Here is a 15,684-nt window from a genome sequence, read left to right on the forward strand (position 1 = left end):
CAGGCAGTAAACATCTGTTGTGCAGGCAGCCCCTTACCCTCTGCCTGCCTTACCTGTGGGCTTTGTGTTCTTGGGCTACCTTCTGGGTCAGCTCCTCCAGAACAGCCTCTTCCAGGGCCAAATCCTATAAGAATAGAAAGTGCTTAAGGTCACACGATGGTGTGGGCATTTGCTATTTTGAGGCAAACCTTAAGAGTTCCCTTCCTCAGATGCTCCTGATTAGTCACATTTCCTCCATATCTCCTTTACTGCTGTAGAATTAAAGGTTGTAATTTTTAGAACTGAGTTATGATTTCTACTGTTATAACATGGCTCTCCATTATAACAGGTTATTTCCAGGTATATTTTGGGTTGCCCCCTAAGTTCTGTGGTGCCGGGAAATAGCTCTTTTCATTCATTCTTCTCTATCCGCCTGCTTCTCAGATGTACATTTATAAAAAATGCTTTGCATGTGCTTACATATTTCTAATGCTTGGGGTATAGGCCAATGAGTCCCCAAGCCATCATCCCTTCAAAAGTTGAGCCTAGAAAGGGACTGTGCCAGGCCTTTCTGTATACCAGGAAATGAATTCAAAACCACTGAAGGCAGAGTAGGCTCATTCTGATGTTACTTGATGGTCATAGGGGCAGAGGAAGCCATGATGGCTAAAACATCTCCAGAGAGCTCTGTAAGGCAACAGGTGTGGAGCTCACTAGTCAGCTGAAGCCCAGGTCCCTGAAACCTGTGATGTGCTGACTACTGTGGGCTCAGAAGAACCGATTACACACATCTTTTCCCAACTCCCCTTCCGAAACACCACGGTGGGAGGATTGACATCATGGAAATGGGCTTGCTAAACACTGGCCAGGGAAGCACTGCTTAGGATGGTGAGACGGAATCAAGAGGAATAATCCAAAATGAGCAGACCAAAGCAATTCATTCTTGAGAAGTTGATAGAGGCAGAGATTCTAGAGTTTGTCTCATGCCTGCCTGTGGTGGCCTGGGGCTCAAGTCCCAAGCCAGCTGCTTCTAGCTTTCCTGGGCAGCAGATCCCACATATTCCAGGCTAGTAAGCACCAAGAGAGGCACAGACGGGCACCGTTTTCCTGTGAGCTTCAGAGGGGATGTCAGAAGGAAGTCTGAGCTACACCCTGATGTGGATACCTGAAGCTCATCCTACTAGGAAGGGAGGTAGGGACTGATATTTTGGCAGAAATCATACCAAATGCCCCATTCCCTTGATTATAAAATGCCATTTATATAAAGATTTCATCTCCAATTTAACTTTTCACGGATGAAAACACTACCCCTAAAAGTGTACACCTCAAAACTGTGAAAAAATCCCATCTCAAATCATTAAAATGTGAAAAATCAATATATTTTAAAACTGGAAAGCAAGGGCATAATTATATGCTAAAAATTCCATAGCTCTGCATGTCCTGCTGATTCTAGAGTTCATGAGAAACTTTAGAGCAGACAGGGAATTATGGCAGCTCTTACTTTTCACGTAACTGATTAATTTGCAGTTTCCCGTTTAGCCATCCATTGAAATGACTCAAGTTCATGATAAGAAATAAGCTCAACATTTTTAGTTTCATCTTGTGGAGTAACAAGGATACCACAAGACTTAGAAAGTTAGCTATGTGTGTGCATCTAGGTATTGAGTAAAAACCCCATTAATTTTGAAAAGCTAACGAAGGGCATGTGGCAACAGAATAAAGTGAAGATCAAAAAGTGTTCCATTAAATCTCTGTTTCCTACTTTTAAAAAAGAAGAAGCCCAGAGGTACCCCTTCTGCTATTGTTCTCAACTTAACCGCCTCCATCTGCACCTGGGGCCTCCCTGAGGTATGTGCCCCGCCAGGGAGAGTGTGAGCGTGGCCCTGTGGGAATGAAAAATGGCAGAGCGCATGCCTGTACACAGCCACACACCTGTGGAGCGCCCTGTGTACTTGACTTTGTTCTTTTCTCTACTGAAGAAATGCCATTTAACAAATTCGGTTACATTATAAGATCAAACACAGCCATTCATCCTATCTTCCCTCCCCCACCAAAGGAATGCATTCTCTTTGAAAGTTCCAGTGGAACCAAGCAGAAAGTTTACACCCTTCTAAGACTACCCCCGGCCTACTCAGCAAGGTCAATAGCTGGGCCTGGCATGCAGACCATTCTTCAATGTGATTCAGCTTCCCCTTCCAGACCTCCTTGCCCAAGAGGTCAAGTCCCAGGCCAACGCCTCTTCTAACACACACTGCTTTTACATTTCCATTCGGAAGGGATGGGCTTTTACCTGCTCATCCTCCCTGGGAGAACCATCCCGTCACATCACGCAGTGTGAAATGCCACATCATCCTTAGGTTCTGTCTCAGCTACCACTTCCCTCAATAGGGCTCTCCTCTCTCCCCAGCTGGACGAAAGCATTTTCGCCTTTTGACCTACCTCTTCCCCTTGTGTGTGTCTCTTCTCGTATTCTGCCCACTGCATTTCTTACACGGTTATGTGTATACTCGTCTTATCCTTGATCCTTGTCTCCCACCCTCTATGAGAGTATAGGCTCCTCAAGGGCAGCAATTCTTCTTCATATCACTTAAGGGGCCTATCATAGGGCTTCTGTGCAATGACAGCTTATAAGGGCTAAATATATAGTAAGTGATCAATACATGCTTCTTGAACTGAACTCACTATGCAACATGTAAATTTCATATTGTCAAACAAAAGTTTAATTACACAGAGCTGATTAACACTTTACCTTCTGCCTGTGCTCTGTCTGCTTACATAACAAAAAAAAAAAAAAAAAAAAAAAAAAGCATAGAGTGATGTTACCTGGAAAGCACACCCTTCAAAGGCCTTATATTTGCAAGACAAAGAGACAGAATAACAGTGCTAATAACAATAATAATATGACAACTAAATAAACAGTTACTGAGAATTTACCACGTGCAACTTGTATTATGTATTTCATATTAGGTATTTCACATATATTATGTCCTTTAATGCTCACAACGAAATTAGATTTGTTATTCTCATTTTTAGATGAGAAAACTGAGGCTTGGAAAGGTTAAATAACTTACCCAAAGTCATGCAGCCAATAAAGGGCACAGCTAGGATAGGGTCACAGCACTGCTCAGCAAAGGTGCCATGAAATTGCCAGCCACAGGCCACAGTGCACCCAGGATACAATGGGGCAGGGGTAGGGGCTAAAAGTGGACAGCTGATAACTAAAGTCTAGAAATATTCACAACTCAGACAAGGCTTCTGCCACAACACCTTCAGTGTCCAACAGGACTTTTTGGGATGATGAACATGTTCCATATCTGAGCTTTCCAATATAGTAGCCTCTAGACATATGCAGCTACGGTGCACTAAAAATGTAGCCAAGGCCGTTGCAGTGACTCAGCCTGTAATCCCAGCACTTTGGGAGGCCAAGGGGCGCGGATCACTTGAGGCCAGGAGTTCAAGACCAGCCTAGCCAACATGGCGAAACCCCATCTCTACTAAAAATACAAAAATTAGCTAAGCGTGGTAGCACATGCCTGTTGTCACAGGAGGGACTTAGGAGGCTGAGGCAGGAGAACTGCTCGAATCTGAGAGGCGGAGGTTGCAGTGACCTGAGATTGCGCCACTGCACTCCAGCCTGGGTGACAGAGTAAGACTGTCTCAAAAAAAAAAAAAAAAATTGTAGTCAATGCAATCAAGCAACTAAATTTTTAATTTTATTTAACTTGCATTACTTTAAATTTGAATGTAAATATCCACACATGGTTAGTGGCTACCACCCTGAAAAGAGCCATTTTAGATCCAAGAATAACAATGTCAACATTTGTCTGTCCAGTGACAAGATTATGAAGTCTATGCTGTTCACATATCTGATTTGCCTAGTGTTCAGTGGAAACACAGTCTTATTCTGAAAGAGGTATGATGTACAAAATAACTCCTTTACTACTTCATAGCACTTTAACCTGTCAGAGCATTTTACCATCTACAAACTCATAAAATATCATGCCGGTAATCACCTTTGAAAATTCTGAGGTTGCTTCCTAAAGGCAATGTAATAAAGGCCTTTAATGAGAGTAAGGTGAATAAAATGTGGGAAATTATCAACCCTCCATTACCAACTACTCCATTTGACGCAAAAATGTACACACTCTAAAATTCTAAGTTTGAGCCTCACTTTCCTCCCACCAAGCACATTGGGAAACACCCTGACTTTTGGGATGAGCTTCTGAGACATTAGAAATGTTGACTCAAGCATACTGACATTAAGACCTATGAAGAACTTCTCTGCTAAGTAATATGTTAATCTCTTTGGAGTTTCATTTAATGAGTAGAATTAACAAGGTATGAAAACAGCAGGCACAGCAGATATTACCACTGTTTACTTGGAGGGAAATAAAGTAAGAATGGAGGCTGGACACAGTGGCTCATGCCGGTAATCCCAGCACTCTGGGAGGCCGAGGCGGGTGGATCGCCTGAGGTTAGGAATTCAAGACCAGCCTGGCCAACATGGTAAAACCCCATCTCTACTAAAAATACAAAAAATTAGCTGGGCATGGTGGCGCCCATCTGTAATCCCAGCTACTCGGGAGGCCGAGGCAGGAGGCGGAGGTTGCAGTGAGCTGAGATGGTGCCATTACATTCCAGCCTGGGCAACAAGGGTGAAACTCCATCTCAAAAAAAAAAAAAAGAATGGAGTTATTCATGAAAAGTTAGAGATGTGCAATATTCCCTAACCATTAAGAACAAAGTTAGCTTTGGACCAATTTAGACTGACCTCATGCACTAATATGAATAATTCCAGACTTACCTATCCTACTCTCTCAAAACCTAAAACCTTTGTCACCAGACACTCCAATTTCTCCCATATGCCATCACTGATAAGTTGCCAGATTTTGCCTATTTTACTTCAAAATATCCCTTGCTTTGCTTTCTTGTTTTTCTTTCACTAACACCTAAATTATATCCTTTGCCCAGAACACTAAAACAGATTCCCAGCTGACCAGCTCAAATCCAGCAGTTCTCAAAGTGTGGGGTCTGCAGAACTCAAAGGTGTCCATGCATTCTAACTCCTCAGAAGTTTCCAGTCTCATCTGCCACAACTCCCCTCCAGTAGCTACAGTCAAACCAGCCAGTGGATGCTTTCTGAACACCCAGGCCACACTGCCTCTGCTCCTTCTCTGTCTAAATCATTCCTTGCTCCCTACCTCTTTGCCTAATAGCTCACAGGCCATTGGTCTTTCAGCCTTCCCTAATCCCCCAAGGGCATGAGACCTCTTCCCACATAAAATTTATCACACACTTTATCACACTTGGCTTTTTATTCTGATTTTGCAAACTTCCTATTTAACCAACCACACTGTAGTCTCCTTGAAAACAAGCACCATTTCTTATATAATTTCATCCCCTGGGTGTTAGTCACCCAGGTCAGTGCTTGGGGTGAAAGAGTTGACCAAAAAAATAAGTAGTGAATAATCATGATTTCTGAAACCAGAGCCAGAATGTTGATTGGTTATAGCTGTTCCCTAAAATGGCTTTCAATTTTTTTTTTTTTTTTTTTTTTTTCTGAGACGGAGTCTTGCTCTGTCGCCCAGGCTGGAGTGCAGTGGCATGATCTCAGCTCACTGCAAGCTCCGCCGCGCCTCCCAGGTTCACGCCATTCTCCTGCCTCGGCCTCCCCATTAGCTGGGACTACAGGCACCCACCACCACGCCCGGCTAATATTTTTTGTATTTTTAGTAGAGACGGGGTTTCACTGTGTTAGCCAAGATGGTCTTGATCTCCTGACCTCGTGATCCACCCGCCTCGGCCTCCCAAAGTGCTGGGATTACAGGCTTGAGCCACCACACTCAGCTCAAAATGTTTTAATCCCTCCTCATTAACACTCTTCTCTTTTACTCTGAAGCTACCAACCAACCAACCAACCAACAAAAATTCCCCAGGGGTTAAAATCTAGTCTACCTTTACTTCAACCCAGGAATGGGCATTTTACTTTATTGATTCATTTTATTTTATTTTATTTTTTATTTTTTGCGTCGGAGTCTTGTTCTGTCGCCCAGGCTGGAATGCAGTGGTGTGATCTTCGCTCACTGCAACCTCCACCTCCCGGGTTCAAGCGATTCTCCTGCCTCAGCCTTCTGAGTAGTTGGGACTACAGGTGCATGCCACCACACCCAGCTAATTTCTTTTTTTTGTATTTTTAGTAGAGACAGGGTTTCACCGTGTTAGCCAGGATGGTCTTGATCTCCTGACCTCATGATCCACCCGCCTTGGCCTCCCAAAGTACTGGGATTACAGGCGTGACCCACCGCACCCGGTCTCATTCTAAAATTTTTATGAGCACAGGCTGTGTGCCAGATGACAGTGAACAAGACAGAGTCCCTGTTTAACGACCATAGAACTGACCATCTAGCTGACAATAATAAATACATACCTATGTACACACATAAGAATGAATAATGTCAGATACAGAAGTACACATACGAAAACTGATTTAACAGGAAGGATGGTGAGGGTGTATGAGACAGGTGGTCAAGGAAAGAAAGAGCTCTCTGGGAGGTAATATTTGAATTGAGACCTGAATGTCATAAAGATCTGGAGCAGGGCATTCCAGGCAGAGGAAACCCACATACAAAGGCTCTGGGGTGAGCAGAAGCTCAGTACGTTCAGACAAAAAAAGAGCCAGCATGCCAGAGGGTAGAGAGTAAATGAGGGAGAGAGAGAAGCAAAGCAGGGAAGTGTCTTTTTTGTTAAAACAAAACAAAACTTTAATTCTATTGACAAATAATAATTGCATCTATTTACAGTACAATGTGATGTTGTGACCCATTTATATATTGTGGAATAGGCAAGTTAGTCTAATTAACATATCCATCATCTCTTATAATTATCATTTCTTTGTGGTGAGAACATTTAAAACCTACTCTTTTAGCAATTTTGAAATACACATTATTATCAACGATAGTCACCTTGCTGTGCAATACATCACCAGAACTTATTCCTAACTTTGTACCCTTTGATCAACATTTCCTCCTTCCACCCAACACTCAGCTTTGGTAACCACCATTCCACTCTCTACATCTATGAGTTCAACTTTTTTTGATTCCACATACAAGTGAGATTGGGCAGTATTTGTCTTTCTGTGCCTGGTTTTTTCACTTAGCATAATGTACTCTACACTCATCCATCTTATGGCAAATGACAAAATTCTGTTCTAAGGCCAAATAGTATTCCATTGTGTGTATACATCACATTTTTACCCATTGATCTGCTGGTGAGAACTTACGCTGTTTCCATATCTTGGCTATTACGAATAATGTGGCAATGATCATGGGAGTGTAGACATCTCTTTGACATACCATTTCATTTTCTTTAGATATATACCCAGAAGTGAGACTGCTGGATTATATGGTAGTTCTATTTTTAATTTTTCAAGGAACCTCTAAACTGTTTTGCAAAATGGCTGGAAGTTATACCTCTTTTACTCCTCATGTTCAGTAACACTTGTTATCTTTTACCCTTCATGCTCAATACTCCTCATGCTCAGTAAGACTTTACTCCTCACGCTCAATAACTTTACTCCTCATGCTCAGTAACACTTGTTATTGTCCATCTTTTTGATAACAGCCAATCTAACAGATGTGAGGTTGTATTTCATTGTGGTTTTAATTTGCATTTCCCTGATGATTAGTGATACTGGGCATTTTTCATGTGTCTGTCAGCCTTCTGTATATTTCCTTTGAGAAATGTCTATTCAGGTCCCTTGACCATTTTTTAATAGGGCTATTTATTTCCTTGTTGAGTAGTTTGAGTTCCTTATATAGTTTGAGCCCTTATCTGATGTATAATTTTGCAAATATTTTCTTTCAATGTGGGGGTTGTCTCTTTATCTCTGTTGTTTCCTTTGTTGTACAGAAGCTTTTTAGTTTGATGCAATCTCATTTATCTGTTTTTACTTTTGTTGCCTATGTTTTGGGGGTCATATGCAAGAAATCACTGCCCAGACCAATGTCACATAGCTTTTCCCCCATGTTTTCTTCTAGTGTTTTATAATTTCAGGTCTTGCATTTAAGTCTTTTTCTTTTTTTTTTTTTTTTTTGTTAGATAAAGTCTTGCTTTGTCACCAGGCTGGAGTGCAGTGGCACAATCTCAGCTCACTGCAACCTCCGCCTCCTGGGTTCCAGCGATTCTCCTGCCTCAGCCTCCTGAGTAGCTGCGACTAGAGGCGTGTGTCACCATGCCCAGCTAATTTTTGTATTTTTAGGAGAGACAGGGTTCCACCATGTTGGCCAGGATGGCATCCATCTCTCAACCTTGTGATCTGGCCGCCTAGGCCTCCCAAAGTGCTGAGATTATGGGCGTGAGCCACTGTGCCTGGCCACATTTAAGTCTTTAATACATTTTGAATTGATTTTTGTACAAAGGGTGAGATAAGGATCCAAATTCAATCCTCTGCATGTAGATGGCCAGTTTTCCCAGCACCAGTTGCTGAAGATACTGCCCTTTCACCAGTGTGTTCTCAGCTCCTCTGTTGAAAAATCTATTGGTTATAGATGTGTGTGATTTACTTCTGGGCATTCTATCCTGTTCCATTGGTCATTGTGTCTATTTTTTTGCTAGTCTCACATTGTTTTAATTACTACAGCTTTGAAATATAGTTTGAAACAAGGTAGTGTGGTATCTCCTGCTTACTTCTTTTGCTCAAAATTAGTTGGGCTAATTGGGGTCTCTGGTGATTCCATATGAATTTTAGGATTGTTTTCTATTTCCATGGAGAATGATGTTGGAATTTTGATAGGGATTGCATTAATTTGTAGATTACTTTTGGCAGACATTTTAACAATATTGATTCTTCCAATCCATGAAGATGGGGTATCTTTCCATTTGTGTCATCTTAAATTTCTTTCATCAATGTTTTATAGTTTCCAGCATACAGAATTTTCACCTTCTCCGTTAAATTTACTCCTAGGTTTTTGGTTTTTGGTTTTTTAATATCATTGTAAACGGGATTGTTTTCTGTCAACTCTCACTACTTGTATTAAACATAGTACTGGAAGTCCTAGCCAAGCAATTGGGCAAGAGAAATAAAAAACAGCCAAATAAGAAAGGAAGAAGTAAAATTATGCTTGATGATGACATGATCTTATATGTAGAAAATCCTAAATATTCCACAAAAAAACTGATAGAACTGAGAAACAAATTTAGTACAGTTTCAGGTTACAAAATCAGCATAGAAAAATCAGTAGCATTTTTACATACTAATAAGAAACTATCTGAAAAATAAATGAGGGAAGTGTCTTGAGGCAGAAGGAGGCATTTTTACCTTCTCACTGTGTTTTATAAAACTTGCCCCTACTTTATAAATGCATCGACTTTTTCCCCAGGGAATATGCGTATGTAAAATCCTGAAATTTTCAAAGGAAAGAACTAAATGTCCAAAGAAGGTAGAAAATTAAGAAAAATGAAATTATACTTACCATAGGAAACAGCACATACTCTCTGAGGAAATCTTGAGAATCAAACTGATTATAGTCTCCAAAATCAGCTGAGAAGAAAAGAAGGTGGAAGGGCAGTATTTATTATAAGAAATTAAAGATGGCATAAAATAGGGCAAACTCATCACATTATTCTTCACATTTCATCCTATTTCTCACTATTATTAAATAAAAATAGTGCCAAGGTATGTTTGACGTAGTTACTTTTATCTAACAGTATGGTAAATATCAGCACGTAAGCATCACTACATGATTTTTTAGAAATAATGAAGAAATTTGAAAACAATTCCTAAAGGCCACTTAAAAAAATTTAAACAAACCTATATTTATCTGTTTGTTAAATATGCATCAATTTGTATCTTAAGAATATTGGGCCGGGCGCGGTGGCTCAAGCCTGTAATCCCAGCACTTTGGGAGGCCGAGACGGGTGGATCACGAGGTCAGGAGATCGAGACCATCCTAGCTAAAACGGTGAAACCCCGTCTCTACTAATAAACACAAAAAACTAGCCGGGCAAGGTGGCGGGCACCTGTAGTTCCAGCTACTCAGGAAGCTAAGGCAGGAGAATGGTGTGAACCTGGGAGGCGGAGCTTGCAGTGAGCTGAGATCTCGCCACTGCACTCCAGCCTGGGCGACAGAGCGAGACTCCGTCTCAAAAAAAAAAAAAAGAATATCTGCCAAGGGGACTTTTTTAACTCAAGGTTAATCTGGAGTACTAAAGAACCCATCTGTATCTTTTCATATATATGCAGCTGGAAATTCCCACTGTAAAACACCCTTGGCAAGCAACCTCAAATATCTTTCTACCTCCTAAATAACTTCACATGTTACAAGATGCCAAAAATTGTTTTCCCTGTTTTCATGTTACCATGGTACAGTTTGAGCACATGCAAAATGAAATATATAAATGTCTTCTTATCTTGCTTGCTCTTCTAAGAACTAAACCTGCATGAAATTTTAATTTCATGTAAAATATTTAGCATCAGATAGAAATGGATCCAGGTATCTTTAAGGTAACAAGAGATATAGGATGAGAGGATACACACACCATGCACCAATGCTGAGAAGTTGCTGAGAAGGTAAAAAATAAACATCAACCTACAAACTCAGCATGTAACAAATTACCAATTAGGTGCAGCATTCAAGAATAGCAAGAATGTTATCACATTCCACCACAACTTCTATTTCTGTTGATGTATCTTTCTAAAAACCCAATAAGCATTCTCAAAAAAAAGTTATTTGCAAAGGATTAGAGGACCTTTCATCAGACTGAACAGCTAGCTTCAAGGACCCAATGAAAAGGGAATCCAGAGGAAGTTTACCAAATTCCTCAAGGATCCTCCAGTATCCAGGATGCCCATAATAAGCCTGATGACTAAGTAGTGAGAGGAAAGAGTACATGCAGTAAACAAACAAAGCTATTTATGTATGTATGTATGTATGTATGTATGTATGTATGTTTTAGAGACAGGGTCTTGCTTTGTCATCCGGGCTGGGGTGCAGTGAACTGATCATAGCCCTCTGCAGCCTCAAGCTCCTGGACTCAGGCGATCCTCCCACCTCAGCCTCCTGAGTAGCTGGGACTACAGGTGCACACCACCATGCTGGGCTAATTTTTTATTTTTACATCTTTCGTAGAGACATGGTCTCGTTTTGCTGCCTAGGGTGGTTTCAAACTCCTGGTTTCAAGTAATCCTCTCGCCTTGGCCTCCTAAAGTGCTAGGATTACAGGCATGAGCCACCACACCTGGCCCAACGAAGTGTTTTAAAAGGAAAAAGACCCAATTTGACAATGAGGGACATATTGATCTTCCCCATTATTTCAACAATGCTACCTCTGATTTCTCTATCATAACTGGCCATTGTTTCTTCCCCTCCAGTCTTTAAGCAGACCGAGGTGATACATCAGATTTTGCCTGTTTCCATCCACAGAATTACAACAGAAGCTAACGGTATAGAAATTGTACTTCTAACAGAAATTGTTAAGTTGTTAATACTTCAGAATGAAAGAGGTCAGGAGAAGGGTTGCCTCTTCAGACATTTAGATCTGAGATGATTCAATTCAGTCCAATGTCTGGGATGGGAAGTCAGTTTACACCTTCTAAAACAACAGTCCATGCAGCAAGGACCCAGCTGCTGGCTGGCTCACACTTGCAGAGAACCTGGTTTTCAAGAAAATGACTAAAAGGAAAAGTTTCTTTTCAAAAACTATATTACCATCTTCTTGCTTTTTTTAAAAAAAATTTTTTTAAATTTTTACTTTTTGAGACAGAGTCTAGCTTTGTCACCTAGGCTGGAGTGTGGGGCGGTGTGATCTCAGCTCACTGTAACCTCCACCTCCCAGGTTCAAGAGATTCTCGTGCTCCAGCCTCCTGAGTAGCTGGGATTACAGGCATGTGTCACCATGCTTGGCTAATTTTTGTATTTTTATTAGAGACAAGGTTTTACCATGTTGGCCAGGCTGGTCTCAAACTCCTGACCTTCAGTGATTCGCCCACCTCAACCTCCCAAAGTGCTGGGATTACAGGCGTGAGCCACCACACCAGCCTATCTTGCTTTCAATATGACCAAAGGTGGTTAAGCCACCACTCAATAAACCATAATGTATAAAATATACATATAAACTTCCACACATAACAATTTAGAAAAGGCAAAAGAGAGCTATGTAATATAAACCTATATGGGATGTGTTGAAAGATAAACTCAGTCCAGTATACATTTGTTGTTTCATGTTACAACCATGGATTTTAAATTTATCTTTTTAACGGCATTAGAATACATTATACCATAATGCTTAAAGCTATCACACTCCAAGAAGTTGTGATAGTAACACCTTTGCAGTATCAAGCCACAGAATATGACCACATTGTGCCTTGGAATAATTCTGAGAAAATGCTCCACAAACCCTGAAATGTAGCCTTAATTAAAGGCAGAATAAAAGCTGCTATTTCCTCAAATAAAACTGTAATTACACAAGCATGAGCAGTTTGCAAACAGCTTTGAGAAATCTACCACCCAGCCACCAAAAATCACTAACTTTGCATTTTTCACGTAAGATAACTTGAAATAAAAAGGGAGCATTACTAAGGGATCATTTAAGTAAATCTAACTTCTCACTCTGAGAGGACGGTAACACCATGATCAAACAGAAAATGGAATTTCACATGCTGCTCAAACTATGTCTTACCTTGCACAGCTAGGCCGGCTAGCCGAATCACCTGGTCCAATGTACATCGTAATCGCCCTTCAAGCACATCTTTTTTGACTTGCAGATAATACTGATATCTGTTCATGGGAAGAGAGGAACAAACAACCTTAAAAACACATACTTGGAATATATTCCCACAACATAGATGCCTCTAGATGTAAAACCTTGTGTACACAGCAGGATATGCCCGTGATGCTGATAAAGGCCATTTCTATAAAAGATGGAAAGTGACCTCTGCCTGTGTTTATCTTTGTTTGATGTAGCAGGTGCCACATCCTGTTCATTCTGAGCTTGAGAGGATTCTCATCACATCACTTATTTGCAGGCCAGCAGGATAAACTACTGATAAGGACCAGGTCTTCATAACAGAGTCCAAGAATGAAAATGCTTTTGCACACCTGGAGATCCACGACAACACAACTGCCAAAGTTACATTCAACAGTGTGCGTTCCTGAGTGCATTCTAGAAACACATCACCTTTCAAACTCAAAAGTTAGGTAAGGCAGATCACAAAGAGGCCACATAATTTGTACTTCCACTAAAAAATCATATACAGTTTTGACCTTACACATCTGTGAATCAGAAAAATCTAATCTGATGCAACTTTCCAAACTGAAGTAAATTCTCAAACCAGCACAGTACAGATGGACAGAATCATGCCCAAACACATCAAGTCTCAGACTAGACAAATGCCCTCAGGAGCTAACACAGTGTACTGTTTCCCTACCAATAAAACAGCACTCTTAGAATTACCTAAAACATTTAGAAAACTTCTCACTCAAGACGTTTATTTCCTAGGACTCCACTTCCTTTGACCATACTCTCAACACATAGACACAACTGCAACAATCACACTTTTCTAGCATTAATTCCTGGTAAATGCTAACAACACTTTTGCTCCTGGTAACTATAACTCTGTATTTTAACTTCACTTTGGCATCTCAATCAAGGGAACCCAGAAGTGAACCAAAGCCCAGCTTTCCTGGAGAGAGGCAATCGGCACTGAGAGCTAATTACTGCTGGCTCTCCCATGATGATGTCGTAGGTATCATTAGACATAAGTCAATCCAATGCCTGTTTGAGGGAAGGAACTGGGCTCTGTGCACACTCCAGTAGAGTCCCACACTTCTTCTCTCCTCTTGGGTGTACTGAACAGAATAAAGACAACCACACCACTCTTTGGTGGGAAAAACCTATACTCAAATCAGAAGGGCAAACACTGGGACTTTCTTAAAAATCCTTTTTAGTCAAACCTAATTATGGGCTAGAAAAAATCACAAAGCCAAACAAAAAGCAAAATCTCAAAGTAGGAAAGAATGGTAAATTTCACCAATTCCTACTAATTATAAAATGTTTGAATCTCACCCTCATGCCACTCATTCCTTCTCATCTTTCTGGAGTGGTTTTGACTTATTTGCTGCTCTCCAAGCCAGGAAGCCAAACAGATATTTTAACCCATAGCTATCATGCACTTTCTATGGGCGTAAGTCTGCTAGATGCTGAGGAGTATCTTGGAGAGTGCTAAAACAGTCTCTGCCTTACAAGGATGCATATATCTTTTTGACCACTGTGACCATGTTTTTTTCTAGTGTACTATCTAAGGGTTCAGTGATTAAGAACCAAGGAGTAAAACGTCTGAAAAGGTATTATCCTGGCATTATCTGCTAGAGGTAGAGCTTTGTTACCTGTCACCTTGGAGGTGAAAATCATCAGCTAAGATAATTTACTAAAGAATACCTTTGGAAGTACACCAGTAACCAATTAATCTGCCACCAAAACAATAGCTCTAGTTTTTAAAAATCTGCTGCTTCCAACTTTCATCTACAGCTATCACTTCTATCATTTGTCAGCAAGTTCTGTTACAGATCCATTCTATCCTAGGAAACAGTGACTCACAATCCACTAGCAAGGAACACCAGGAACGTTTCTAATCATGTAGGTTGGATGTAGGATTTTGCTGGAATATAAAAATAAGGAGCTGAGGAAAGCAGGGCTCTCTCCTGGAAGCCATCCAAACTAGGAGAGAATCTAAACAGCAGCAATGATACAGTGCTATTACCACGAGATTGTGGGTATTACTATGTAAGACTACAGAAATGAGAATGAAATTCAAACCACTTTGGAAATTGTTTGGCTGGTACAATTTTGCACAAAAGGCAGTTTTATAAAATATGATAATTCTATCGAACATGGTGACTAAATTTGACAACAGGAGTTGAAATTCTATTTCTAGAATGCCTGCTCTTTGCTTATTTCTCATTAGTGATTCAATTATAACAGTAGTAAAATATAACAGTGAATTCTATTTTGGAAACATGCAATTTCATGGAAGTATACTCCACCCTGTCACAGTTTTGGGTGGAGAGGAAAAGGGAAAAAAAACAAAAAAAAAACAATTTTCATGCCAGGAAAGTAAGTATTTGCCAACTTTCCAAAGAGATCCTCTTTGAAAATCCAAGTTCACAAGGAAAACTTTGTAATATTTTTCATATTCAGAGACCTGGAAATAGTCCATCTGACTCCTGAGGCCCAATGAATGGTTTTAGGTTAGGATTCTGCTCTTCCTCTAAGAACTAGTGAACATAATTATGCTTCTTGAATAAAGATAAACTTTTATATTTTTAAATTTTTAAATTTTGTTTTTAAAGATTAACTTTTTATTAAATACAGATTTCTCGGGGTAAAATTAAAAAGGTGTCCTAATAATAAGTGTTATTACATATGACTACTGGGAACGAACATGCTATGACCTAGTCTCTGGGGGCCTCATCTATCTGGAATCTCCCCATCCGATGGTAAGAAAATAAGTGACTTTTCCAAGTTACTTCCTCCCCTAGGAGTTTGAAAAATTAAGTTTGAAAAAATGCCCTATTGGGTCAAATCAACAGAGCCGTCAGTACTTTTGACAGCAGTATCAAAGGACTCCTTCCAAATTATACCCCATAACAATATCTTCAACATTTAGAGATGAATGGCTAAAACCATTTTTTTTTTTTTTTTTTTTTTTTT

The 15,684-nt window shown here is 40.3% G+C and overlaps 1 protein-coding gene across 1 annotated transcript in view; it reads right to left on the minus strand.

Annotated features, from left to right (window-relative positions):
• The window catches only part of PTPN14 (protein tyrosine phosphatase non-receptor type 14), a 205,817-nt gene that overhangs the window by 54,358 nt on the left and 135,775 nt on the right, over positions 1-15,684 (minus strand). The window contains exons 4-6 of the mRNA XM_023203744.2: positions 12,655-12,752; positions 9,450-9,517; positions 54-124 (exon numbers count right to left, since the gene is read on the minus strand). Of these exons, the coding sequence (XP_023059512.1) occupies positions 54-124; positions 9,450-9,517; positions 12,655-12,752 (237 nt within the window). The remainder of the gene's footprint in view (positions 1-53; positions 125-9,449; positions 9,518-12,654; positions 12,753-15,684) is intronic.

Source organism: Piliocolobus tephrosceles, chromosome 1 (assembly GCF_002776525.5).
Source record: "Piliocolobus tephrosceles isolate RC106 chromosome 1, ASM277652v3, whole genome shotgun sequence".
Classification (NCBI taxonomy): domain Eukaryota; kingdom Metazoa; phylum Chordata; class Mammalia; order Primates; family Cercopithecidae; genus Piliocolobus; species Piliocolobus tephrosceles.